This window comes from Dryobates pubescens, chromosome 39 (assembly GCF_014839835.1).
Source record: "Dryobates pubescens isolate bDryPub1 chromosome 39, bDryPub1.pri, whole genome shotgun sequence".
Classification (NCBI taxonomy): Eukaryota; Metazoa; Chordata; class Aves; order Piciformes; family Picidae; genus Dryobates; species Dryobates pubescens.
Genome location: NC_071650.1, coordinates 3936112 through 3964018, shown reverse-complemented (window position 1 = coordinate 3964018; position 27907 = coordinate 3936112). Strand labels below are relative to the sequence as shown.

The following is a 27907-nucleotide window of genomic DNA, read 5'->3' as shown; positions in this document are numbered from 1 at the left end:
GGCTGGTTTGGGTCCGTTGGAGCTTTTCCCCGGCCGCGGGTCGGGGCAGGGCACTTCGCAGCCGCTGCGCAGCGGTTTTTGGCTCTTGTTTTGTATCTCAGCGGAATAAAAGCAATTTCCCGGGGCGGGGCCTGGCTGGGGCAGGGCTTCAGCGTGGCTTAATGCTCCTTAGAGTCCTTCAAAGCGACGCTAATTAGCCTTAATTAAAGCGATGCTCAAAGGGCAGCGTTACGGAGGAGCCGCAGAGCTGCCCCCGCGGGCGGCGACTTCCCGCCCGGAGATCTTTCCGGCCGCGAGTCGGCCTCCTGGCCCCGCCCCTGCCGCCCCCTGGCTCCGCCTCTGCCCCCTGGCTCCGCCCCTGCCGCCCCCTGGCTCCGCCTCTGCCCCCTGGCTCCGCCCCTGCCGCCCCCTGGCTCCGCCTCTGCCCCCTGGCTCCGCCCCTGCCGCCCCCTGGCTCCGCCCCTGTCGCCCCCTGGCTCCAGCTCTGCCCCCTGGCTCCGCCTCCCCCCAGGGGAGCTCCGCTGGGTCCTAAAGCCCGAGCGTGCCGGTGCCCTGTGGACGGCTGTGGGGAACCTGCGCCCTACGGATCCCAGTGCCCCCCTCCCCGATCCCAGTTCCCCCCAGTAGCCTCTCCTCGACCCCAGTTATCTCCTAGTACCCTCCCCCCACAAGTCCCCATTCCCCCCAGAACCCACCACCCCAAATTCCAGTTCTCAGTACCACCCCCGTTCCCAGCCCCTCTCAGCAGCACCCCCTGGACCCCGATTCCCCCCTTCTTGGGGTCCTGGACCCCCCTCCATCTCCCCACCCCCAGTGGTTCCCCCCCAAAAGGTGTTCCCCCGAAATCTACTTCCCTCCCAAAAGTTTCCCCTTCAAACGTTCCCCCCCCAAAATGATTCCCCCCAAATCCATGCCCTCCCCAAAGTTTCTCGCCCCAGTCCAGTGTCCCCCCGAGGGATTCCCCCCCCCATCCAGGCCTCCCCAGAGGTTGCCCCTAAATCCAGGTTCCCCCCCAATCCAGGCCCCCCCCCCAAGTATTCCCCCCCAGGGTGGGGGAAGGAGGGGACAGGGTGGGGGAGGGAGGTGTGGGTGCTACTGGGAGGGGTCAGGGTGGGAGAGAGGTGAAGCAGGGCGCTGCGGGAGGGGTTGGGAGGGGTCGCGGTCAGGGTGGCACGGGGGGGGTCTGGGTACTCCTGGGGTCGGGGAGGGGTCTGCGTTCTGCTGCGGGGGGGGTCAGAGTGGGGGAGGAAAGGTCTGGGTGCCGCGGGGGCGAGGAGGTGGTCTGGGTGCTCCTGGGGTGGGGGAGGGTCTGAAGGCTGCTGAGGGAGGTTCGGGGGGGGGGGGGGGGGGGGGGGGGTCTGAGTGCCGCGGGGGGGTTAAGGGGGGGTTGGTGAATCAGCGACTCCAGGTCCATGCCCAGCGCGGCCGGAGCCTGGCAGCGGCAACGCCCAGGTCAGGAGCGGGACTGGGACCAGCTGGGGGCTCACTGGGACCAGCTGGAGGCTTACTGGGACCAGCTGGGGGCTTGCTGGGACCAGCTGGAGGCTTACTGGGACCAGCTGGGGGCTTGCTGGGACCACCTCGGGGCTCGCTGGGACCACCTCGGGGCTCACTGGGACGAGTCCGGGAGGGATGCTGGGAGCAGGGCACCGGGAGGCTGCTGGGACCAGTGGGGGATGGAGGGGGGAGGGGGCAGATGGACCGGTTGAGGGTGGGAGTGGAGACTGGGACCAGCTCAGGAAGGTTACTGGGAACGGTTCAGGGCTTACTGGGAGCAGTTCAGGAGGGATGCTAGGACGAGTTCAGGGCTTACTGGTCTGTACTGGGTTAACTGGTTTCAGGGACCCCTCGGCACTGGGAGGGGCATGGGGCAGAGGCTGGCGGCTGCCACCCGCAGGAGGAACTGGGACCAGGGTACCGGACTGGGAAGGACTGGGATTGGGTATGGGGGAGACTGGGATTGGGGGACTGGGACTGGGAGGGACTGGGATTGGGTATGGGGGAGACTGGGATTGGGTATGCAGGGGACTGGTATTGGGGAACTGGGACTGGGAGGGACTGGGAAAGAGGCATGAGGGGATGGGGAGGGACTGGGATTGGGTATAGAGGGGGCTGGGAGGGCCTGGGATGAGGGTGTGGGGGGCCGGGAGGGACTGGGAGGCACTGGAATTGGGTATGGAGCACTGGGAGGGACTGGGATGTACTGGGATGAGGGTATGGGGCACTGGGAGGGAATGGGATTGGGTATGGAGGGGACTGGGAGAGACTGGGATGGCAGCAGGGCCTCGGGGGTAGGGGGGATCAGGTCCCCAGTGCCCCCCCACGTCCCATGGCCCTGTCCCACTCCATGGCCCTGTGTCCCCTCTCCCTTCTCTCCCATCCACTATCCCCTGTCCCCTCCCCCATGTCCCCTCTCCCTTCCCCCATGTCCCCTGTCCCTGTCCCCTCCCCCCTGTCCCCTCTCCCCTGTTCCCTCCCCCATGTCTCCTCCCCCATGTCCCTGGGCCCCTGTCCCCTCTCCCCTCCCCCATGCCCACACCTCCCTGTCCCCAGGTGACCCCTGGGGGCCGGAGGGGTCCCCCCTGGAGCAGGGGCTCCACGCCCTGGTGGGGACCTTCTCCAGGTACTGCCAGAGCCCCCCCGGGGGGGTGCCCAGCCTGGACCCCCCCAGCTTCCAGCGCCTGCTGCAGCGCGAGCTGGGCCACCAGCTCCGGGTGAGTGGCCACAAGTGTTCCCAGGCTGTCCCCAAGTGGCCTCGGGGTGTCCCCAGGCTGTCCCCAAAGTGGCCCCAAGCTGTCCCCAGGGACACTGTCCCCAGGGTGTCCCCAGGGTGATCCCTAAGGTGTCCCAAAGCTGTCCCCAAATTGTCCCCATGGTGTCCCAAAAGCTCCTTCCCCACCCTCGGCACCCAACTTGGAGTGGTGCCACCACCTCCCCCTGTCCCCAGTGTCCCTAAGCTATCCCCAGGGTATCCCCAAACTGTCCCCAGAGTACCCCCAGGGTGTCCCTAATGTGTCCCCAAATTGTCCCCAGGATGCCCTAAAGTCGTCCCCAATCTGTGCCCAAAGTGTCCCCAGGGTGTCTCCAGGGTATCCCCAGGCTGTCCCCAAGCTGGCCTCAAGGTGTCCCCGGGGTGTCCCCAAGCTGTGCCAGGCTGCTCCCAAGCTGCCCCCAGGCTGTCCCCAGGCTGTCCCCAAGGTGTCCCCGGAGTGTCCCCAGGCTGCCCCGAGGCTGTCCCCAGGCTGCCCCCAGGCTGTCCCCAGGCTGTCCCCAAGGTGTCCCCGGGGTGTCCCCAAGGTGTCCCCGAGCTGCCCCCAGGCTGTCCCCAGGCTGTCCCCAAGGTGTCCCCGGGGTGTCCCCAGGCTGCCCCGAGGCTGTCCCCAGGCTGTCCCCAAGCCGTCCCCCGCTGTCCCCGCAGGGCACAGCCCAGCCCCGGGCCGTGGCTGCCCTCTTCTCGGCGCTGGACGCGGACGGGGATGGGCTCCTGTCCTTCGCCGAGTTCTGGGCACTGCTGGCATGGCTGTGCCAGGTGCTGCTGCAGCGCCACCACCAGGCCGCCGCCGACCCTGCAGCTCCTCTCAGCCTGCAGGAGGTCACCCAGGGCCGGGACCTGGCCCCCGGAGCCGCCCTGGGGGCCTCAGAGCCTGCGGACAGGGACCGGAGGCCTCCAGCCCAGTGAGGGTCGGGGGTGGGGGCAAGGGTGGCACTTGGGGGGTGGCACCAGGGTGGGTGGCATCATGTCCCCAACTCCATAATGGGCACAAGGATGGCACCAGGATGGGTGTCCCCAACCTGTGATGGGGACAAGGGTGGCACCAAGGGGGGATGTCCCCATGTCCCCGACCCATGATGGGCACCAGGGTGGCACCAGAGGGGGATGTTCCCCTGTTCCTGACCCATGATGGGCACCAGGGTGGCACCAGGGGGGGACATTCCCATGTTCCTGACCCATGATGGGCACCAGGGTGGATGTCCCCAACCTGTGATGGGCACCAAAGTGGCTCCAGGATGGATGTCCCCAACCTGTGACAGGGACAAGGGTGGCACCAGGTGGGGTGTCCCCATGTCCCCAACACCAGGGATGGCACCAGGGTGGCTGCCCCCAGCCCATGATGGGCACAAGGATGGCACCAGGCTGGGTGGCACCAGCGTGGCTGTGCCCTGCTCCCCACCCCCAGCGGTGTCCCCAGGGTGGCAGAGGTGGCCCCAGGCCCCCTGGGGATGTCCCCAAGGCCCTGGGGACAAGGAGGCTCCACAGGGACCCCCCCCCAGACCTCGACCTAATTTGTGCTTCTTGGCCCCAGCTCAGCTCCAGCTGCTGCTTAAGGGCTTGGAATTAGTGCTTATTAATTGCTATAGTGGCTATTAATTGCCATTAATCAGCATTAATTGCTATGAGGGGTTATTAATTGCTATTAATTGCTATGAGAGGGAGTTATGTGGCTATGGGTGGTTACTAATTGCTCTTGATTAGCATTAATTGCTATTGCTGGCTATTAATTGCTATGGGGATGAACTAATTGCTTTTAGTGGCCATTAATTGCTATTAGTTGGCATTAATTGCTATTAATGAGCATTAGTTTCATTACCCAGGTGTATTAATTGCTATTAATGAGTATTTATGGCCAACTTATTGCTATTAAGGAGTATATTAATGGCTGCTAATTGGCACTTGTGGGTATTAATTGCTAATAATTGACATTAAATGATATTACTTGCTATTAAAAACATTATTAATTGCTATTAATTGCCATTGATAGATAGTAATTGACACTGTGTGCTACTAATTACTGTGTTAATTGGCATTAATGGGTATTTATCCCTATTTTGTGCTATTAATGGGCATCAGTTAGTGTTATTAGCTATTAATGATGAGGTTAATTGCTATTAATGGGAGTTAATAGTTACTAATGGAAATTAATTTGTTGGTATTATTTGTTATTAGTGACTGTTAATTAACATTAATGGACAATAATTGATATTAATATTATTAATTACTATGTTATTGGCTATTAATGGGGATTTAGGGCTATTAATTGCTATTAATGGGCATTAATCGATTATATTTGCTATTAATAACTTCATTATTTGCTATTAATGGGGATTTAGGGCTACTAATATTCCTTAATTAATGTTATTTGCTATTAACGACTGCATTATTGGCTAATAAAGAGCCTGTTAATACTATTAATCTGCATTAATTGATATTATTTGCTATTATCTGGTCTATAAATTACTGCTTATGTCTATTTATGGCAATCAATAGACAGTAATTGGTGTTATTTGCTATCAATACCTATATTAATTGATACTAATGGGCATTTATGGCTATTCACAGCCATTAATTACTGTTATTTGCCCATGATGATGTTAATTGCTATTAATGGACATTAATTGATTTGATTTACTATTAATGACTCTCTATTTGGTATTGAAGGCCCTTACTGGTCAATGATTGATATTAATGGCTCTTCAAGAGTCTATTATTGGCTATTAATTGCTATAATGTGCTGTTAATGAGCATTTGTGGGCACTGATGGTCTCCTGGGGGCCAGCAGGGCCAGGGAGGTCCTCCTGCCCCTCTGCTCTGCCCTGCTGAGGCCACCCCCAGAGCCCTGTGCCCAGTTCTGGGCTCCCCAGTTCCAGAGGGCCAGGGAGCTGCTGGGGGGAGTCCTGTGGGGGCTGAGAGGATGATGAAGGGCCTGGAACCCACTGTGTGTGAGGAGGAAGGGCTGAGAGCCCTGGGGGCTGATTGGCCTGGAGAGGAGCAGCCCCAGAGGGGCATCTGATCAATGCTGATCAATACCTGAAGGGTGGGGGGCAAGAGGCTGGGGCCAGGCACTGCTCAGTGGTGCCCAGGGACAGGGTAAGGGGCAAGGGGCACAAAGTGGACCCCAGGAGGCTGCACCCCAAGAGGAGAAGAAACTTCACTGCTGGGAGGCTGCAGGGGGAGAAACTTCACTGCTGGGAGGCTGCAGGGGGAGAAACTTCTCTGCTGGGAGGCTGCAGGGGGAGAAACTTCACTGCTGGGAGGCTGCAGGAGGAGAAACTTCTCTGGGGGGAGGCTGCAGGAGGAGAAACTTCTCTGCTGGGAGGCTGCAGGAGGAGAAACTTCTCTGCTGGGAGGCTGCAGGAGGAGAAACCTCACTGCTGAGAGGCTGCAGGGGGAGAAACTTCACTGCTGGGAGGCTGCAGGGGGAGAAACCTCACTGCTGAGAGGCTGCAGGGGGAGAAACTTCACTGCTGGGAGGCTGCAGGGGGAGAAACTTCACTGCTGAGAGGCTGCAGGGGGAGAAACTTCACTGCTGAGAGGCTGCAGGGGGAGAAACTTCACTGCTGGGAGGCTGCAGGGGGAGAAACTTCTCTGCTGGGAGGCTGCAGGGGGAGAAACTTCACTGCTGGGAGGCTGCAGGGGGAGAAACTTCACTGCTGGGAGGCTGCAGGGGGAGAAACTTCTCTGCTGGGAGGCTGCTGGAGGCCTGGAGCAGGCTGCCCAGAGAGGTTGTGGAGTCTCCTCCTCTGGAAAGCTTCCAAACCCCACTGGATGTGTTTCTGGGTGCCCTGCCCTGGGTGCCCCTGCCCTGGATGGTTGGGCTTGGACTGGATGGCCTCCAGAGGTCCCTTCCATGCTGTGATGATCTGAGCAGAGAGCCTGAAGCAGAGGCTGAGGAGGGGGAAGTGATTTTGCTGTGAAATTGGGAGAATTTGGGCCAGGGGGGAGCCAGCAGCAAAGGGAGGTGGGGGTGGGGCTGGGGCAGGCTGTAGGGGCTCTGCCTTCTCCTGTGGCACAGCAACCACCAAAGCCAAGCTGAGGAGGTCCAAGTGCCCTTGGGCTGGAAGGGGTCTCCAAAGCCCATCCAGTCCAACCCCCTGCCAGAGCAGGAGCACCCAGAGCAGCTCACACAGGAACTCATCCAGGCAGGGTTGGAATAGCTCCAGAGAGGGAGACTCCACAACCCCCCTGGGCAGCCTGCTCCAGGCCTCTGTCACCCTCACAGGGAAATTTTTGGAGTAATCGTACGAGCTTGTTGTAAGGGAGGAAACAGCCACTCCAAAACATGTATAATAGCTTCACTTTCCCCCGTTTTCTTTAAAAGCTGCGTGACTGCGCCACAAGAACGGCGAGGACCCGCCAAAACAGTGACGTCAAGCGGTCCTTCCAAAACGCGGCGGTGGACAACAGCCTGCTGAACCTGATGTGCAATGCGGTCCATAGCTTCATAGTGAGCAGTCAAAAGTTCCACTGGTTGAGACGGGTCGGTGCCCTTCAAGAGTGGTCGCAAGGGCTCCAGCATCTCATTCGAGATGCCAATCACTGGCCGAAGCCATTGGATGTCCCCCATAAATTTCTGCACATCATTTAACGTTGAAAGCTCCACAGAAAGAGACAATTTCTGAGGCCAGACTGTTTGTTGGTCCACAGTCCATCCTAAATACTTCTAGGGATTCACTCGTTGTGTCTTTTCCGGTGCGATTTGTAAGCCTTTAGAGAGCAAGTGTTCTTTCATGCTTTCTAGTTGAGCATCAGATATGGGATCTCTTTGGGCCAACAAAATGTCATCCATATAATGACAGATGATTGCTTGTGGCCATAACTACGAGGTTGTAACGCAGATGCCACATATAACTGACATATAGTTGGAGAGTTTTTCATGCCTTGAGGCAAAACAGTCCATTCAAAACGTTGTGCTGGTGCCTGCCTATTAATAGAGGGTAATGTGAAGGCAAATCGAATTGTATCCTCAGGGTGCAATGCGATGGTGAAAAAACAGTCCTTTAAGTCAATAACTATCATATGCCAACAGGCAGGCAACATAGAAACACTAGGTAGTGTAGTGAAGGATGCTTATGGTCAGGATTGCGCCCCAAACATTTCTGGAACATACTCTTCTGAGTGTTAAACCTTTTTGTTTCCCGCTTCTTTCTGGGGGCAACAGGGGGGATCCTGGCGCCACTGAGTCCAGGTAAACAGCCTGGGCATAGCACGTACTTACACCATATTTGGTAGGTGTTACTCTATTGGTTAACCTTGCGTTAGCAACAGAATGCTCATTGGGCCAGTATTCACTGGGGCAAATGGTAAATAGAGGTCGTTTGGTAAACGAGCCCCCCCACATCGTGTTGGAGCCTGTGAGTGTGTGCGTGCCAGTGCTGCCGTGGTGCACCTTGCCCGGGACTCAAGCCAGTGCCCCAAGAGCCCTCACGCTCCTTTGCCACCGTCACCCAGCTGCGTGCGGTGCCGTGGACAGTATCCCGTGGGATCAAGCACTGCGCGATCCCTTGCTGCAGGAGGAGCGCCAGCAGCCCGTGTGAGCCAGCGTCGCTGACCTGCCACAGCCCCCCTCGAGCGGGAGCCCTTTGTGTCCTGGGAGGAGCAGCAGCCACGCGGTGCAGCCACGCGGCCGGCGCCATTTCCTGTCTCCGTCTCACGGCACATCCGTGCCACGTTTCTGGACTAGAAATATTATTAAGGAGAGATCTCACGAAGTCCTCAGCTTGTAAGTCAAGCCTTTCTTTATAGTTTCCAGTTGAGGTAGCGTTTGGATTTCTCCGAGTGGAGGGTTGCCGGTCACCGACCAACCCCTCCCCCCGCCGCTTTCTGAATTAGTTTCGATTTTAGGTTCTGTGAATTGTTTGATTCAATTGCCCACGTTTAAACATTCTGTAAATATAGTTTCACTAACCGGATATTGATACCTGTGAAGGGTGACTGTAAATACCCCGTGACAGAGTTTATAAATAAATTTAACATATATTTTCATTGGTGCATCTGCCGCTCATTTTCTGAGGGCATATTCACGACAGGTAGTCCGGGCTGTAGCACTCCCATTGCCTGCATCTGTTCGTTTATGGCCCAAAGGTCATGCAACAAACGATATTTTCCAGATTTTTTCTTTATCACAAAAATTGGTGTATTGCATGGGCTATTCGACACTTGTAAATGTCCTTGTTGAAGTTGTTCCTGCACCAACTGATGAGCAGCTGTTAGACTTTCCTCTTTCAGCGGCCACTGATCAATCCATACAGTTTAGGAAGGAGGTTGACTTGCTGGAACGAGTCCAGAGAAGAGCAACAAAGTAGGTGAGGGGTTTGGAACGTAAGCCCTACGAGGAGAGGCTGAGGGAGCTGGGGTTGCTTAGCCTGGAGAAGAGGAGACTCAGGGGTGACCTTATTACTCTCTACAACTACCTGAAGGGAGGTTGTAGACAGACGGATGTTGGTCTCTTCTCCCAGGCAAGCAGTACCAGAACAAGAGGACACAGTCTCAGGCTGCGCCAGGGGAGGTTCAGGCTGGATGTTAGAAAAAGGTTCTATACAGAAAGAGTGATTGCACATTGGAATGGGCTGCCTGGGGAGGTGGTGGAGTCACCATCACTGGAGGTGTTCAGGAGGAGACTTGACGGGGTGCTTGGTGCCGTGGGTTAGTTGTTTGGGTGGTGTTGGATTGGTTGATGGGTTGGACGCGATGATCTTGAAGGTCTCTTCCAACCTGGTTTATTCTATGTATTCTATGTATTCTATGTTATTATTCACCCAGGTCAATCGGATTGGGAAAGTCCAGTGAGTGACCGCCACTACCCATTTTTTGTTGTTAGGATCGCTCCCAATTGAGACAATACATCTCTTCCTATCAAAATCTGAACAGGATGAGGTAATGGCAGCACAGAACAGGTCAGAGAAACACTCTTTCCGTCACATATCAATCGAATTAGAGGTGATGTTTCTGCAACTTTCACACCCCCCACTCCAGACAGAGAGGCCGTTGTTGTTGACGTAGGCCATTGGGGCGGCCAGAAGGCCTTAGACACTACAGTAACGTCAGCACCTGTATCCAATAATCCTGTTAACTGGACACTTTGCTGCTGATATTCCAACATAACTTGTGCTTGTGGCCTTCTATCCATGGTCGCCGTTAAGCAAGTAAGAGGAGCCGTGGAGGATCCAAAGCCCCCATCTCCTCTTTGCTCGCGACTGAATGGCTGCAGCCCCTCTGTTAACTGCGGAAGAGGTATGAGTTGTGCAATTTTCCGATTAGCAGAAATGATTAGGGGCGGAAAAAGTGTATAAACCATTATTTGTATCTGACCTTTATAGTCTGCATCAATTAGTCCTGTCATTACCATCACCCCGCTCATGGAAGCTGAGGAGCGACCTATCAACAAACAGCCAACAGGTCTTCCATTTATTTTAATGGGTCCGTAGATTCCGGTGGGAATTTTTTGCGGGCTTCGATCCAACAGCTTAACATCTACTGCTGCTGCCACATCCAATCCGAGGCTCCCTGGGGTGGCTGGCTGAAGCTGGCATTCTGGTTGGGATACGGCATTTGTGTCGTGGCGCGCCGATCCCCCGCGCTCGCTAAGAAGCTTCCCGGCTGTCTGACGTGATACCGGCAAGCGACGCTGCTGTGGGTATTAGAGCGGCAACGACTGCACCAAAGATTCGTGGCTTGACAATTTTTCCGCATATGTCCTGCAGCTCCGCACCGGTAACATTGGAGTTGTTTCTGTGGGGTCCTCTTTGGGACTGCCCCGGCACTGCGCCGTGGCCGTTGTAAGGGTACTAATGCGGCCATAGCCTGCTGCTGCGAACTCACAACCCCTTCAGCTACCTTTTCACCCATTGTGGTAACTCCATCTTTTAATTCCTTGCCCATCTTCTCTACTGCCTCTACTAACATCGTCATCGGGTCCGGCGTAAAGTTTTGCACCTTCTCCAAGAGTTCTACAATTTTCCAATCCGGACCCAGCGTTGCTATGACTTGCTTTACTTGAGGAAGGGCATTTTGTAACAGACACTGTTTCAACACCGCTTCACGAATTACCTCATCCACACCGGCTGCTCTCATAGCTGAGACCAGTTTGTCTACAAAGGCCTCTAACGGCTCCCCCTTACTCTGCTTCATTCCCATATAATGCGGGCTCTGACCCGGATCTTTAATCCTATCAAAAGCCAATCTGGTTATTTGAGAAATGGCCTTGAGTACAGGAACCCTCAATCGTGCTTCAATTTCAGCATGACTAAAGGGTCCTGTTCCCAATAATTGATCAAGAGTCAAGCCATACAGCTCATCGTTCTCATCACGTTCAACTTCTACTGCTCTTCTAGCCAACTTCTCATAATTTTGCAAAAATATCATAAACTGTGCTTCTGTTAAAATCAGCCTCATCGTGTTTTTAATGTCTTCTGGTAACAAATTATAGTTACCATACATATAGTTGATCATCTGCCTAACAGGCTCTGATTGAATCCCATATTGACTTACAGTCTGGCGTAGCTGAGATAATAACTTCCATGGTAGCGTATTTACCTCTGCTTCCATAGCCTGAGGCCCTGTGCGTCTATAAAATACAAGATATAGCTGCAAACCTTCCATTTCATCCCCTGTCAACCTAGTAAAGGAGTCTAGATCTCCCTTGCCCAACGCCTGTTCTGCTAATAGTCTCCAATTTGTATGACCTGTCCCAGGTCGATCGTTGGGACCTCCCTGACTCGTCTCTGTCCTTAATTCTTTCTTTTCACCTCTATTCCTAATCCCTTGAGCCTTTATGTGGACGTCCTTCTCAGGCTTACTGCCTTCCTCTTCTGAATCTCCCGAAGAAGCATCATTATCACTATCATTTTCCTCCTGCTCTTTTAAGGGGGGTGCACTGGGAGCCACCAATTCTTTTTGTGGTGAACTTCCACCCAGGCCACCCTCTACCGGAATACCCAAAAACCGGGGCTCACATCCATCCTCAGGAGAGGCTCTATGACTTATTACCCGAATGTTCGCCTCTCTACTTGCTATGATTTCTGAAACATGTCTTTCTAGGGTGGCCAGTATCTCTTTAACAAGCCGCCCCAGCCTTTTAGCCTCTTTCTGTTCCTTTTTTACATAACTCAACCCTTGCAGCCATAAACTTTGAGCAAGTTCCCTCCAGGTCTTACATTCAAATACTGAATTAGGATCCTTAAAGTATCCTTTTTTCTCAGCATAATTCATCAACGGCAAAAAGTCTGCCTTTTCTGATATCTGAACCCCCCGTTTCTTTAAGAAACATAACAAGAGGTCATACGCTGCCTGCCTATCCGTGGCCATTAGTACCCTTATAACAAGCAGAAAAACGGCTTACAGCGTCTTCGGCGAAAGTGCTGCTTTCCAAGACTCGCGGCGCACTCGGGTTACTGCGATCCCTGGCCGGTCTCCTTCTTGTTCTCGGTGGGCTTCAGCGTACCGCTAGTCATTCCCGGGTTTCGGCACCACTTGTCGCAAGAAGGGGGCTGACACTCAATCAATGTGATTAGTCAAATCCAACTTTAATCAAATATCATTACACTTCTATACAACAACTCTTAATTATGCCTACTAGTCACATCTTGATTGGTTATAAGCTAAATGTCAACCCAACCCCTCGCGGTTTTTACATCCTGGTACACTACCCACAAGTTCCTAATATTGCAGGTTTCGGGACTTTACAAACTCCTCAAGGTCGTAAACAACTTCAAGGTCACCATCGTTCAAGCACTACAGGCTTATTTCTTCTACAGGCTGACATCTCATTTTCTGTAACTCCCAAACCTTTTTCTTCATCAGGAAAAACAAACCCAACAGGAAATATTCTTCCTCCTGGTTCCATGGCACTTCCTTTGCCTCAGCTTCCACCACTGCCCCTTGTGCTGGCATTGGGCATCCCCCAGCAGAGCCTGGCTCCAGCCTCTGGGCACTGCCCCTGCACAGCTTTAGCCCTAGCAAGGAGCTCACCCTCAGGCTCCTCTCCAGGCTCCAGAGCCCTCAGCTCCCTCAGGCTCTCCTCCTGAGGAAGATCTTCCACTGCCTGCAGCATCTCTGTGGCTCTCTGCTGGACTCTCTCCAGCACTCCCTGAGGTCCTTCTCAAGCTGAGGGCCCAGAACCAGACACGAGATTCCGGATGTGGCCTCAGCAGGGCAGGGCAGAGCAGAGGGGGAGGAGAACCTCTCTGACCTACTGACCACAGCCCTTCTAATCCACCCCAAGATGCCCTTGGCCTCCTTGGCCACCAGAGCACATTGCTGGCTCTTAGTCAACCTCCCACCCCCCAGGACCCCCCAGGTCCTTGTCCCCTTCCCTGCTCTCCAGCAGCTCAGTCCCCAACCTCTCCTGCTCCCTGAGGTTGCTCTTTCCCAGGTGCCAGCCTCTGCCCTTGCCCTTGTTGAACTCCATCAGATTTCTCCCTGCCCAGCTCTCAGCCTGTCCAGCTCTGGCTGAATGGCAGCACAGCCCTCCTGTGCCACCACCCCAGCCAGCTCGGTGCCCGCAGCAAACTCGCCGGCAGTGCCCTCTGTGCCCTCGGGCAGGTCGTGGCGGAACGGATTGAACAGCTCCGGCCCGGGCCCGCCGAGGCGGAGGTGGCTGCGATGCGGCAGGAGGCCGCTAGAGGGCAGCGGGGAGCAGGGAAGGGCTTCTCTCCCCCTCGGCCTGGGGCTGCCCCCCGCACCCCCCACGGTGTGAGACAAAGGCAGCGCCTGGCTCAGGAGCTCCCTGGGCTCTGCACTTTGATCACTCTCCCTGCATCCTCTCCCTGCTCTCTGCAGCTCCCTGAAGGCAGCCTGGAGCCCGCTGGGGCTCAGCCTCTCCTTGCTGGCAGGCCCCAGGAGCAGGGCAAATGCTGCCCCAGGTGGGGCTCAGGCTGGGCAGGAGGAAATAGTTCTGCACTGGAAGGGATCTCAGACCTTGGAGCAGGCTGCCCAGGGCAGGCCTGGAGCCACCATCCCTGGGGGGGTGCCAGCAGCTCTGGAGCTGCACTTAGGGACATGGCTTGGGGTTGAGGGCTGGACTGGATGAGCTTGGAGGTCTCTGCCAAGGGAATGGATTCTGGGAGCCTGTGACTAAGAGCCACCAGCCAGGCCCTGCCACACACTCTTTGAGGCAAGAGAAGGTTTGGCTCTCCCAGCTTCATCTCCCACACCTCAGCACATCAATCCTGCAGGCCAGGTCCCTCTGCAGAGCTCTCTCCTGCCTTCCACCAGCTCAACACCAATTTGGTGTCCCCTGCAGCCACGGGGGTCAGAGGCTCTCTTGGGCACCTGGGGCTGCTCAGACTGGAAAGGAGGCTGAGGGGAGACCTTCTGGCCCTCTACAGCTCCTGAGAGGAGGTTGGAGTGAGGTTAGGATGATTCCCTGCTCAGCCCAGTGACCTCAGCCCATGGATCCATCCTGGCCAGGTCCCTCTGCAGAGCCTTCCTACCTTCAAGCAGATCAGCAACCACCCAGCTTGGTGTCACCTGCACATGTGGTGGCTTTGGGCCACTGAGGATGGTTGGTGTGGAGAAAAGGAGGCTGAGGGGAGACCTTCAGGCGCTGCAGCTCCCTGAGAGGAGGCTGGAGCCAGGTGAGAGTCATTCCCTTATGCCAAGGAACAAGTTCTGGAGCAAAGGAAAAGGCCTCCAGGTGCTCCAGGGGAGCTTTAGGTTGGACATGAGAAGAAACTTCTCCCCTGCAGGGCTCTCAAGCACTGCAAGAGGCTCCCCAGGGAGGGGTTGAATCCCCATCCCTGGAGGGGTGTGAGAGCCACAGAGGTGTGGTGCTGAGGGCCACGGCTGAGCAGCAGCCCTGGCAGAGGCAGAGGATGCTTGGACTGGCTGAGACCTGGAGGGGCTCAAACAAGCTGCAGACACAGTGCTGAGGCCGTGGCTGAGTGGCCATGGGTGGTGCTGGCTGGAGGCTCGGCCTGGATGGCCCCAGAGGCCTTTCCCAAGGGACCCATTCCAGGGCTCCATGAGTCCAAGGCAAGGCTGAAGCCATCCTGGGAGGCTTTATTGGGCAGAGCTGCAGCAGCCCAGGGCCAGCCTGGCAGAGCCCTGGGAATCTTGGGGCTGCTAAGCTGGGCTGGGGCAGAGGGGCTGAGCCCAGGGGGCAGCGTGAGGCCGTGGGGCTGCCAGGCACAGGGCGGTGCCAGGCACAGGGCGGTGCCAGGCACAGGGCGGTGCCAGGCAGGGCCTGGCCGGTGGCTGAGCAGGGGCAGGAGGTGCTTCAGGAGCCCTGTGGGGAGAGAAGGATCCCAGAGTCACAGAGTGGTGGGGGACAGGGGGGACCTCTGGGGAGCATCGAGTCCAACCCCCTGCTGGAGCAGGAGCACATAGAGCCCACCCCCAGGGGCACCCAGAGTCCACCCCCAGCAGCACCCAGAGCCCACCCCCCCAGGGGCACCTAGAGTCCACCCCCAGGGGCACACAGAATCCATCCCCCAGGGGCACCCAGAGCCATCCCCCAGGGGCACCCAGAATCCATCCCCCAGGGGCACCCAGAGTCCACCCCCAGCAGCACCCAGAGCCCACCCGCCAGGGGCACCTAGAGTCCACCCCCAGGGGCACCCAGAATCCATCCCCCAGGGGCACCCAGAGCCATCCCCCAGGGGCACCCAGAGCCCACCTCCAGGGGCACCCAGAGCCCACCCCCCAGGGACACGCCCAGGGGGACAATGGCCGGGGGAGGGGGTGGGTTGGAAAGCCTGCAGAGCTGGAGCCTCCAGCAGCTCCCTGGGCAGAGGCCCCCAGCCGCTGTCCCCCACCCCCCAGCTCACCTTGCTGCGCAGGTGGAGGCAGAGCCCCAGGCCCAGGAAGAGGAGCCCCAGCACCAAGCCCCCCACCCCTGTCAGCATCTTGCTGCGGCCGGGGTCCGACGGCAGCTCTGTGGGGAGGAGAGCGGGGAGGGGGCTGAGGGCTGAAGTCAAGGCAGAGCCCATCCCCCACCCTCCCCCTCCAGCCCTGCAGCTCCCAAGCTTCCCCAGCAGGACTCCATGGGAGATGGGGACCCCACCAGCACCTTGTGCCCCCCGAGCTGCCCCGGGGCCGGGGCAGAGCCTTACCCCAGCGCTGGGCGATGGGGCGCTGCAGGCTGCTGTGCTCCACCTGGCACAGGTAGGTGTCCCCGCGCTGCGGGCTGGTTTCCAGCAGCACCAGCACCTGGTAGGTCCAGTCCCCGTTCTGCAGCACCTCCGTGGACACCACGCTCTCCGTCTCCTCCTGCCCGTTCCTGAACCACTTCACCTCCACCTCCGCGGGGTAGAAATCCATCACGGCGCAAACCAGCCTGGCGCTGGTGCCCTGGGGCAGGGAGCTCGGCTGCACGAAGTGGATCTGCACCTGGGGTGGCACTGGGGCAGAGCCAGCTGGGAAGGGGCTGGCACAGCCCAGGCAGGGACCACCCTGCCCCTGCTCTGACCCTCGTTTGACTCTGGGGTCCCCAGGCAGCGCGGGACGTGCCCAGGGACTTGCCAAGCCCTCTCTGCACCTGGCACAGCCACACTCTGCCCTCCTGGGCATCTCCTCCGTGCTTAGCCAAAGCCAAGGGCTGGGGGCAAGAGGCTGGGGCCAGGCTCTTCTCCCTGCTGCCAGCCACAGGACACAGGGCCCCGGGCACAAAGTTGCCAGTCAGGAGCTTCCCTCACAAGAACCTTCTTGGCTTGGAGGGTTCTGAGCCCTGGAGCAGGCTGTCCAGAGAGGTTGTGGAGTCTCCTCCTGTAGACAGCTTCCAACCCCCCCTGGCCTTTGTGCTCCTGGGCAAGCTGCTGGGGGTGCCCTGCCAGAGCAGGGGGCTTGGGCTGGGTGAGCTCCAGAGCTCCCTTCCCACCCCTACCATGCAGGGATTCCATGGCACCAGCCCTGAGTGGGGGGCGTTGCAGTGCTGCCAGCTGGCAGGAACCTCTCCAGAGGGCTATGTTGTGGGGCACTATCCTGCTGGCTCAGCTCCAGCAGCCTCCAGGCTCAGCTCACTTCTGCCCTGGGAACTGCTGACAGCCCTGGGCGTGGGGGGAAGCTTCCCTCGGAAACCCCCGGGCAGCCTTCCCACCCAGTTCCCCTCTCTGTTCTCCTCCCCCCTCCCCCCTCCCGCTCTCAGCAAGGCAAAGAGGGATCCCTGCATGGGGCTGGGGGCTGAGCCAGGCGGGGACCACCTTAGTGATGGGGGATGGGCACAAGGCACCAGCAGCCCTGAGGCTCCCATCCGGATCCCCAGAGGACCCTTTCCACCCGGAACCACGCTGGGGTTGGGGCATCTGGGGAGTGCCAGGGGCTTGGCTGGTGCCCACTGCCCAGGGAAAGGCTCTGCCACGCTCTCACCTCTCCTCTCCACCGTGAATGGACTCAGAACCTTGTAGTTGTGCCGGCAGAACCTGTCCACATCAGCCCTTCTCTGCTCCAGTACCTCCGGCTGGCTGTTCAAGTGCTGCGCTTGGGGCTCACCCAGGGGGGTGTCGGCCACATAGATCCCCAGATCGCTGTCGAAGTGAACAAGCTGCTCCCGGTTGTGGATGTACCTGAGCACATACCTGACCCTCTCGGTGCCGTTGAGGAACTGGCACTCAAACTTCGACGTCTCCAGGAAAACTCCTGGTGGGGCAGGGGCCAGGTCAGGGGAGGGCAGCGAGGCACCAGGGAGCCCCCTGCCCATCGCCGCTCCCCTCCCAGCCTCCCCCAGTGCCACGCAGCTGCCGCAGCACTGCTGGGGGGATCCTGACCCCGAGAGGACTCCGTGCCTCAGCCTGGGCCCTGGGCACAGCCAGGGAGGAGCCAGGAGAGGCCAGGGCAGGAGGGACTGGCACCCAGCAGTGGGGGCAGGAGGGGACAGCAGACCCCCAGCACCTCGCAGGGCACCACCCAAGCCCAGCAGCCCCTCCCCGTGCCCCAGGTCTGAGCCCACCTGAGAGCTCCTCAGCTCCAGCCGGGTGGGCTCCCAGCACCACCAGTGCCACCAGCACGGCCGCAGCTCCCAGCACAGCACCAGGCTCCATGGCTAACGCAGCAGAGGCTGCGGTGGGGCTGGGACCCCCTGAGCAAGCTGAGCTCCCGCCCCAGCCTCACCCAATGCGGGCCCCGGGAGCCCCAGCACGGCGCAGCCAGGAGCGGCGCTGGGCAGCGTCAGCAGTCACCAGGCAGAGCCCAGCCCCGCAGGGCTGCCAGCGCCGCTTGGCCCCGGGCTGCAGCACCGGCCCCAGCCAGGGGCTGCTGGCCCCAGCCAGCTCTGGGGCTCTTTCACCTTGGCAGCGCCCGGCTGCCCCCTGCCCACAGCCCCCTGCAGGGGCGTGCCCGGCCCGAGGGCATCGCTGCCCCTTGGCACCCTGGCTGGGCGTCCGTCTGCTCCGCAGGGTGCCCGGCGCTGCTGCTCTGCCTGGGCACAGCCGAGTCAGCAGCAGGGCTGCCTCCCATTGGCCGGGCACTGGGTGGCACTGGCTGCCCAGATCCACCCCCAGCCCTCAGCCGGTGCTGCTGGCACTGCTGGGTGCGGGGGCAGGGGGAGCTGGCTCATGGGGCAGGGGGGGCACAGTCGGGGCTGGGGTGGCCTGGAGCCATGGGTGGGGGTGCTGGGGCAGGTGAGAGGCTTGGGGCAGTGCCTCAGTGTCCTTCCTGGAGTAAACAGCCCAGAGCTGAACACAGCACTCGAGGTGTGGCCTCCCCAGTGCTGGGCACAGGGGGATGGACACCTCCTGGCCCTGCTGCCCACCCTGCCAGGATGCCATTGGCCTTCTGGGCCACCTGGGCACCGCTGCCTCATGGTCAGCGACTGCCAACCAACCTCCCCAGGCCCCTCTCCGAGTCGCAGCTTTCCAACCACGCATCCCCGGGGCTGCAGCCGCCCTGTGCCTCACAGGCCCTTAGGTGGCGCTGTTGCAGCGCTCGGAAAGAAGGAAAGGGCAAACCGCCCCCGGCAGAGCTCTTTCCATCCTTAAACCATTTGCCAGGAGCCAGCTCCCTTGGAGAGCTCTCAAAGGACACCAAAGCCATCCCCTGCCTGCTCAGCTCAGGTTTGCTACACCTTGTTTGAGGCAAGAGAAGGTCCTGGAGGGTGGAGGTTGTCCTGCACCGGGGTCACAGCAACCCCCTGGTGAGCTGCAGACTTGGGGGACTGTTTCAGCAGGGATCTCAAGGGATCACCATGCTCCTGGTTGCAGCAGGGATCTCAAGGGATCACCATGCTCCTGGTTTCAGCAGGGATCTCAAGGATCACCAGGGATCTGAAGGGATCACCATGCTCACTGTTGCAGGAGGAATCTCCCTCCAGGTTGGGACAAGGCTGCCCAGGGCAGGGGTGGATAGAAGCCCCCAGAGCTCAGGTTGCCCAACTCAGAGCACACCCCCAGGCCTCAGGGGCTCCAACCCAAAGCTCATCTCCCAACCATCTCCTTTTGGGGGCCGTGGTCAGCACCCTGCATCTCACCCCCACTGACTGGGACCTGCCTCCCCCCCCACTGCTGCTCCGTGCTGGCAGCAGGATGTGGCACCTCCACCCCTGCAGGAGATGGCACACAAGGTGTGGAGGCACCAAGCTGAGCAGCTGCAGAAGGCCCCAAGGCCACTGACCACTAGGGAAGTGTCTCCACAGGCAGCCCAGAGTCACCTGCACAGCACAGAGGGGCCCAAGGCACTGCTGGTGGCTTCTCCACCACCTGCCGACTGCCCCTTGCCCACAGACACCTGCAGCCCACCAGCAGCTCCCAGCAGATTCATTTGGGGACAGACAAAAGCAGTTCTGGGCTCAACATCTGCAGCCTGTGAGCAGATTCTAAAGCACAGCCACGGGCAGGAAGGAGCTGGGGAAGGACAGCAGCAGTGGCTGGGACCTGAGGGTCCCTGGTGGCTTCTCCTCCCTCCTCTTCTCAGTGCAGGTGGTGAGAGGAGGTGGTCCAGGCAGCAGCAGCAGCTCCTGACAAGCTTGGTGCTCCTGCAAGGCTGCAGCTGGGGACTCTCAGGGCCCCACCCAGCTCTGATCTCCACCCCCAGAGGATGCTGGAGGAGCCTCGGTAGCAGCTGTGGGTGGCAGGGACAGAGCCAAGCTGCAGGGTGTGGGAAGGAAGCTGCCAGCAGCCCCTGAGGGCACAGTGAGTGTGGCCACCTGCACCGCTGCAGAGCTGCAGCCTTTGGGGTCCCCAGTCTACAGCAGACCTCTTGATCTTGGGGTCCCCAATGCAGAGCAGCCCCCAGGACCCTCGAGTCCCCAGTGCACAGCAGAGCCCCAGCTGCTCCCAATCCCCCCAGTGAGAAAGCAGCTGGCAAACAGCACACAGCAGAGCCCAGCTCAGGCCATTCCTGCAGGGGCTCCTGTTGCACAGCAGCAGCTCCAGCAGCCCCACACCACCCTGAGCGTCTCTGCTGGTCCCAGCCCAGCTTGTGGCCCCTCAGGCTCACAGCTGGGTGGCTTCTCTGTGGCAGATCCAGCCCAGCGTGGAGCTGCAGTTCTCAGCGCTGATGCTGTCCCCCCTCAGCGCTGCTCAGCTTCTGCCTTCAAGCCCAGGGCTCAGCTGGAAGCTGTGGGCACTCTGGAGGCTCTCTGGTGGCTCTCTAGAGGCTCTGTAGAGGCTCCACAGGGCTCCACTGAGCTCTATAGAGGCTCCTTAGGGCTCTATAGAGGCTCCTTAGGGCTCTAGAGAGGCTGCATTGGGCTCTATAGAGGCTCCTTAGGCCTCTATAGAATCTGTATAGAGGCTCCTTAGGGGTCTATAGATGCTCTAGAGAGGCTCCTTAGGGCACTATAGAGCCTCCACAGGGCCAGTTGGGTTCTACAGAAGCTCCATAGGGCTCCATAGTGCTCTAGAGAGGCTCCTTAGGGCTCTGCAGAGGCTCTAAAGTGGCTCCATAGGGACCTACAGAGGTTCTGTAGGGCTTTTTAGGGCACAGGAGAGGCTCCACAGGGCTCCACTGAGCTCTATAGTGGCCCCTTAGGGCTCTATAGAGGCTCCATTGGGCCCCATGGGACATCATAGAGGATCCATAGGACCCTATAGAGGCTCATAAGGGCTCTATAGTGGCTCTATAGAGGCTCCATAGTGCTACATAGAGGCTGCATTGGGCTCTATAGAGGCTCTCTACAGGCTCCTCAGGGCTAGGCTAGGGTGGGGTTAGCTCTATCTGCAACATAGGCATCTATAGAGGCTCTATAGAAGCTGTTTGGGCTCCTTAGGGCACTATAGAGGCTGCACAGGGTTCTATAGAAGCGCCATAGGGCTCCATAGTGCTCTATAGAGGCTCCTCAGAGGCTCTGCAGAGGGTCCATAGGGTTCTATAGAGGCTCATAGGATGTTACAGAGGCTCCACAGTGCTCTATAGAGGCTCCATTAGGCATTATATAGGCTTCATTGGGCTCTATAGAGGCTCCACAGGGCTCTACAGAGGCCCCTTAGGGCTCTATGGAATCTCTCTAGAGGCTCTATAGGGGTTCCATAGGGCATTATAGAGGTTCCTTAGGGTTCTATACAGGCTCTATAGAGGCTCCTTAGGGCACTATAGAGGCTGCACTGGGCTCTCTAGAGGCTCCTTAGGGCACTGTAGAGGCTGCACTGGGCTCTCTAGAGGCTCCTTAGAGGCTCCTTAGGGCACTATAGAGGCTGCACAGGGCTCTACAGAGCCTCCTTAGGGGCTGTTGGAAGAAAAAAAGCTCTCTTCAACAAGTACAGGAAGAGGATACACAATTGAACTGGAGTGCAGGTGACTTCTGCCTCCTTTCCCTCTAAAGCAAGTGCTGAAGCAAGCTCCTGCTCTAGATCCTATTTGTTACCTCTGAAATGCAGAAGGATTTCACTCCTCATGGAGATGATCCCAGGGTTTCAGTGCCAAATGCCTATGTAGTTGGTAGCAGAGAGCATGGGGGGAGGCAAGGGAGCAGGAGCACCCCTTCACACCTGAACCATTGCCTGAGACTTGGAGGCAAGTAAGAGCTGTGCAGGGGTAAACCTCTGCCTGAAGTGGTGATGGCAGCAAGGCCTGCAGTGCTAGGAGGAGGGGCAATGGTTCTGAGTTAGACATCGAGACTGGATGTGAGGAACAAGTTCCTCACCAGCAGTGTGGGGGCACACCAGAACAGCTGGCCCAGGGAGGCAGCTGCAGCCCCAGCCCCAGCTATATTCAACATGAGGCCACACAAGCCTGCTCCAAGGGAAGATGTCCCTGCTCACCACAGGGGAGTTGGCCTGGCCACCTTTGGAGGTCCCTTCCAACCCAAAGCACTCTGGTTCTATGAAGTTGAAGGACAGCCAATAAGCACAATGATGATGGGGTGAGATGACTCTAGCAGACAGCCTTTAGACTGAACATTGCAACCAACCCCCTTTGCTCACAGCACAGGAAGTGACCAGCAGATGCATTCATGCTTAACAGAGGGGTTTGTTGTAAAAATCCCTTTGGACACAAAACAGACAAAAAGAGAAGCCCCAGAAGCAGCTAAGTAGCTCAGGAAAAACAGCCAGCCCTGACTAGGCAGTTTGTCTGCCACTGGGTGGCAGGGAAGTGTCCAGGCCACTGCTTCTGAATGAAACCCAAGAGCCCAACCCAGATGGAAACCATCTGCACATGGCCATGGGGTGCCACAAGAAAGTCACTTTGGGTGCCACAAGAAAGTCACTTTGGGTGCCACAAGAAAGTCACTTTGGGTGCCACAAGAAAGTCACTTTGGGTGCCACAAGAGGATGAGCTGCAAACAGGGTAAGGAGTTTAAAAGGAGCCCTTGGTGGTGTGCCCTGTGGGAATCAGGCACTTCAGTTGGGGAATGACAGCAAAGCTGCAGACCAAGAAGGGGCACAGCAGCTCAGCTGGTGATCGATTCCTGTTCTCATTTGTGTCCTTCAGCACCTTGGCTTTTCTCTCTCTGCCATCCAAAACAACCCCAGTGTAGAACATCCCTCACACCAGCAGGGGTTGGACAACATCACTGCTTTGCCAGTTCTGTCCTTGTGTTCCAGCTTTGCCAATTGTGGGAACCAGCAACTGGGAGAGCAAGGAATTGAGAACAGAATAGAATGAACCAGGCTGGAAAAGACCTTCGAGATCATCGAGTCCAACCTCTCACCCAGCACCATCTGATCAACTCACCCATGGCACCAAGGGCCTCAGCCAGGCTCTTCCTAAACACCTCCAGTGGTGGTGACTCCACCACCTCCCCAGGCAGCCCATCCCAAAGGACAATCACTCTCTCTGTGTAGAACTTCTTCCTAAGCTCCAGCCTAAACCTCCCCTGGCACAGCCTGAGACTGTGTCCTCTTGTTCTGCTGCTGGGTGCCTGGGAGAAGAGACCAACCCCCACCTGGCTACAGCCTCCCTGCAGGGAGTTGCAGAGAGCAAGAAGGTCTCCCCTGAGCCTCCTCTCCTCCAGGCTAAGCAGCCCCAGCTCCCTCAGCCTCTCCTCACAGGCCTTGAATTTGCATGCTACCAGAGCTCTCCTCACCTCTTCAAAGAGGCTGATGGGGTTTGACCTGAAGCAGTTATTTGATGTACAAGGCAGATTCCCTCTGTCCCTACTGCAAAGGCTGCTTGGAACAGAGCCCTTTCTTGAGTGGTACCATCGGGGGCTTTATCCTGCTCTGGAGTTCCAAACCAGGGCTGAAGATGTTCTTCCAGAGGCTCTGCTCCTGGAAACTGGACCTGTCCAGAAGACAAGAACTGGAGAGTAACATTTAAACTGTCCCAGCCAGACAAGCCCCAGGCACACAGCAACTGACTCTTGATTAGTGTTCTAAAGGGTAAAGCTTCTCAGAGGCAAGCTTTGTGCTGAGGGGACCTCTACCATTCCCTTAGCCTCACGAGAAACAGCAGTGTGTGATATGCTTTCTGGAAGTCTGTCTTGAGAGCTGTTCCACTCAAAGATGACTGCTCGCAGTTCCTCCAGGTGACATGGAATGAGAACAGCAGCACTGATGTGGCAGTGTAGATGACTGAGGCTTCCCAGCAGTCCCCAGACCAGGCAAGAGAGCTTGAGCAAGGCTGAGGAAGTTAAAACCAACCCTTACTGCAGCTGGAGCCAGGCAGATGGGCACATTCAACACCAACTGAAGTCTACCCCCTCAAAGAGGCTCAGAAAACTTAACTGAGGCACTGAATTTAGGGAGTAGAACCTCAAGCAATGCTCAGCTGATAGAAGAAAATGTTTTAGCTCTTGTGGGCCACAGACCTTGGGGAAAAACTGCAGCTGTGTAGAGAGAGAAAAGCGTTTGGCTGATTACCAACAGCCATTGTGACTCAGGGAGCCACACAAGGAGCTGAGAATCAGAGCTGGCAAACATTGCAAGAGTCTTCTGTCTTCTCTCTGAACTTAGCTAAGAAATGTGCACTCATTAGCCTTCTGTCTCACACCTGTCTGAGCCTTGCCAAGGGTTGTGCTCCCTGGCACTTCCTCGGCAGCCAGTCACGAGCCTGTACCTGTCGTGGGGACACATCTCATTACCAGTCACGAGTTGCTTTTGATTGTGTTAGCCTAGAGAAAGAACGAAGTAGGCACTTGGCTTGCATCAAGCTTTGTCTCCATCTCTCAATCACAGTAGTTAACCAGAAGTTAGGTTTGAGTAGTTTTGCCAGAAGTCTGTGCTTAACCCAGCCACAGTAAGAAGCCAAACACTTCAGAGCATCAGCCATCTAGTAATGATCCTCTGCTGATTGACTAACACCAGCCAGGCAGCACTGACTGCTGCAAATGGAGGCAGCTCCAACACAAATGTCTGCAAGCATTCCACAGACTCCTAGGAAAGCAACTTGGAGCTCAGCACCACGAAAACAGAAGTGAATCACTTCTGGGTGGAAACAAAAGCAGCTACAGAAGTCTAAAATCACTTAAACCCCCTATAAAATAAATCCCTTCCATGGTTACCCCAGAAAGAAACAGCAGCACCAAAGGCTTTGACATCCTGCTCAGCAGCTGGATGCTCACCAGGGTAGATCATCATTTTGGTTCCCCAGGTGCAGAGTCTCTTGTTGTAGCTCAGCTTGCTCAGATTTGAGAGCAAGCATGTGTGTGCTCTGCACAGTGCCACTGCCACCACCACAGCTAATGGTCCTTGGGACTGCTGAGGACTTTCTTTCTCCAGTTTTAGATCCAGGAGTCTGTTACCTGGGCAGTGCTCAAACCAAGGCAGTGCATATTTCAAGTACCACTACAGCAGCTGCTCTCTTACACACAGACACTTCCCAGTGGGCAGTGTCAGGAAGAGAGGAAACTGAAGATTCCTCCTTAGCCCCTTTAGAATGAAGATAGTGCCAGGAGCATCAGAACTGCAATTAGAAGCAGGTAAAGTCAACCAAGGGCAAAAAGGCAGCAGGAGGTAGTGCAGCTTGTCTCAGCACAGGCACAAACACAGCTGCAGAAACAGAACTGCATGAAGTGCTGTGATCCCATTGCAGTGTGTGCAGCAACCCTTGTAAGCTCCAGCTCCAAGGCCCCCAGTCCCCACCTTGGGGTGAGAGTCTGCAAATCCTTTAACATGAAGGAATCCCTGCTGTTGATTTGTACTTTCCCAGCAGCATCTTCCTCTTGCTATGGTCCTTCCAAGATCCTCTTGGAGCTCTCCCATCTGTGGCTTCTGGTGTGCTGCAGCAGCTTTAGAATCAGCAAGTCTGCGTGGGGCAGGGAGAGAGGAAGTCCTCAGCTGAACAGTTACTACAGGGGCAAAAGCCTGAGTTTGATTTCTAACTGAGCTCCCAGCTACAAAGCACTCCCAAGCTATACACATCAAACCTGGGACACTTGGATTTCAGGTACCCTGCAGAAACCCAGGAGCTGAACTCCAATTACACTGTGTCCCTCCTCTCCAAGACAGAAAGTGCTTCCCCCTCCTCTGTTGGCAGAAGGGTTCCTGATGGCTGAGAGCTTTGGTGGATGCATAGGGAAGGAGTTCAGGCCAGGAAGGAACCAACTTGAGCTGGGTTAAAGGTGTTGGCTGCCTGGAATCCATGACAATCCTAGGACACCTAGAGCTGAAGGCTCACCTTCTGGGGGGGGAAGGGAAAGGAGAAGCTGGAACTGCAGTGGCTGAGAACTGAAACGACTCCAGCATTTAACTCACATCTTCTCAAGAGCATTCCATGCTTTCATTCTTGCCCTATCACATGTTAGCAGCTGTGTGTTCAGAGAATCCATTTCTCCTCTGGACAACTCAGAGCCTTGATCTATTGCTGCCTGAGAGTGAAAAGCATTGCTGGAAGGAAGGCAACGAATCAAAGAGTCACTTCCTCTGTCTTTACAGGCAGCTCTGCAGAACAGGACTGGGAACAGGAAGCTATTTGTCAGTAGGAATGGCCATGCTGCCAAGCACGCTGTGCTGGGAGCTGTGGCCTCCTGCTGGTGGATCACCTGCAATCCTACCTGACCAAGGTTTATTTCCTTGTTTATAGACAAAGCTGTATTTTGCACTAGTGTGCAGATACATCACACAGCAAAAGCAGCTCATGCTGCAGTCACCAAAGTAACACTGGTGTCTAGACAGTCTCAGAAATGCCTGGTGCACAAGTGCTCAGCGTGGCTTCTGATCCCATAACCCAGTTGGTGTTGGAAGGCTACATTAGTCACATTGGAGACTGCAGATAAAGCAGGCAACCAGAGCTTTCCTCTAAGCATACCACACAGAACAGTCCCTTTGGAGGGAGCGAGGTTCTCTCTGAAAGCAGAGGAGAATGAGGAGGAGTGAAGATCACAGTATCACCAAGGTTGGAAGAGACCCCAAGGATCATCAAGTCCAACCTGTCCCAACAGACCCCACAACTAGACCATGGCACCAAGCGCCACGTCCAATCTCCCCTTGAACACCTCCAGGGACGGCGACTCCACCACCTCCCTGGGCAGCACATTCCAATGACGAATGACTCGCTCGGTGAAGAACTTTTTCCTCACCTCGAGTCTAAACCTCCCCTGGCACAGCTTGAGACTGTGTCCCCTTGTTCTGGTGCTGGTTGCCTGGGAGAAGAGACCAACCCCCTTCCTGTCTACACTTACCTTTCAGGTAGTTGTAGAGGGCAATGAGGTCACCTCTGATCCTGCTCTTCTCCAGGCTAAGCAACCCCAGCTCCCTCAGCCTCTCCTCACAGGGCTGTGCTCAAGGCCTCTCCCCAGCCTTGTTGCCCTTCTCTGGACACGCTCAAGTGTCTCGATGTCCTTCCTAAACTGAGGGGCCCAGAACTGGACACAGGACTCAAGGTGTGGCCTAACCAATGCAGAGTCCAGGGGCACAATGACCTCCCTGCTCCTGCTGGCCACACTATTCCTAATACAGGCCAGGATGCCATTGGCCCTCTTGGCCACCTGGGCACACTGCTGGCTCATGTTTAGGTGGCTGTCAATCAGCACCCCCAGGTCCCTCTCTGTTTGGCAGCTCTCAGCCACTCTGACACCAGCCTGTAGCTCTGCCTGGGGTTGCTGTGGCCAAAGTGCAGCACCTGGCACTTGGACTTGTTAAATGCCATCCCATGAGACTCTGCCCATCTGTCCAGTTGGTCGAGGTCCCTCTGCAGAGCCCTTCTGCCCTCTAACTGACCAACATCTGCTCCCAGCTGGTTGTCATCTGCAAACTTGCTGATGACTGACTCAATCCCCTCATCCAGATCATCAATGAAGATGTTGAAGAGGATGGGGGCCAGCACTGATCCCTGGGGGATGCCACTGGTGACTGGCTGCCAGCTGGCTGTGGCACCATTCACCACCACTCTCTGGGCTCGGTCCTCCAGCCAGTTCCTAACCCAGCACAGAGTGCTGCTGTCCAAGCCAGGGGCTGACAGCTTAGCCAGCAGTTTACTGTGGGGGACGGTGTCAAAGGCCTTGCTGAAGTCCAGGCAGACCACATCCACAGGCCTCCCCACGTCCACCAGACAGTCACCTGATCATAGAAGGAGATCAGGTTGGAGAGGCAGGACCTGCCCTTCCTAAATCCATGCTGGCTGGACCTGAGCCCTTGGCCATCCTTCAGGTGCAGTTATTGCCACCAGGATAATCTGCTCCATCACTTTCCCTGGCACTGAGGTCAGGCTGCCAGGCCTGGAGTTTCCAGGTTCCTCCATCCGTCCCTTCTTGTGGATGGGGACCACCTTGGCCAGTTTCCAGTCATCTGGGACCTCTCCAGTGAGCCAGGACTGGAGGAAAATGATGGAGAGCGGCTTGGCAGCTCATCTGCCAGCTCTCTCAGCACCCTAGGACAGATCCCA

The 27907-nt window shown here is 57.0% G+C and overlaps 1 protein-coding gene across 1 annotated transcript; it reads right to left on the bottom strand.

The window, feature by feature from the left end:
• Window positions 1-14974: 14974 nt before the first annotated feature.
• Window positions 14975-17786, bottom strand: LOC104296146 (class II histocompatibility antigen, B-L beta chain). The gene is made up of 5 exons (XM_054177232.1): window positions 17661-17786; window positions 17081-17350; window positions 15829-16116; window positions 15544-15650; window positions 14975-15002 (listed from the first exon to the last, which is right to left on the bottom strand). Exons 1-5 carry the CDS (start codon window positions 17749-17751, stop codon window positions 14994-14996), a joined length of 765 nt encoding a protein of 254 aa, XP_054033207.1. The 5' UTR covers window positions 17752-17786; the 3' UTR covers window positions 14975-14993.
• Window positions 17787-27907: the final 10121 nt, after the last annotated feature.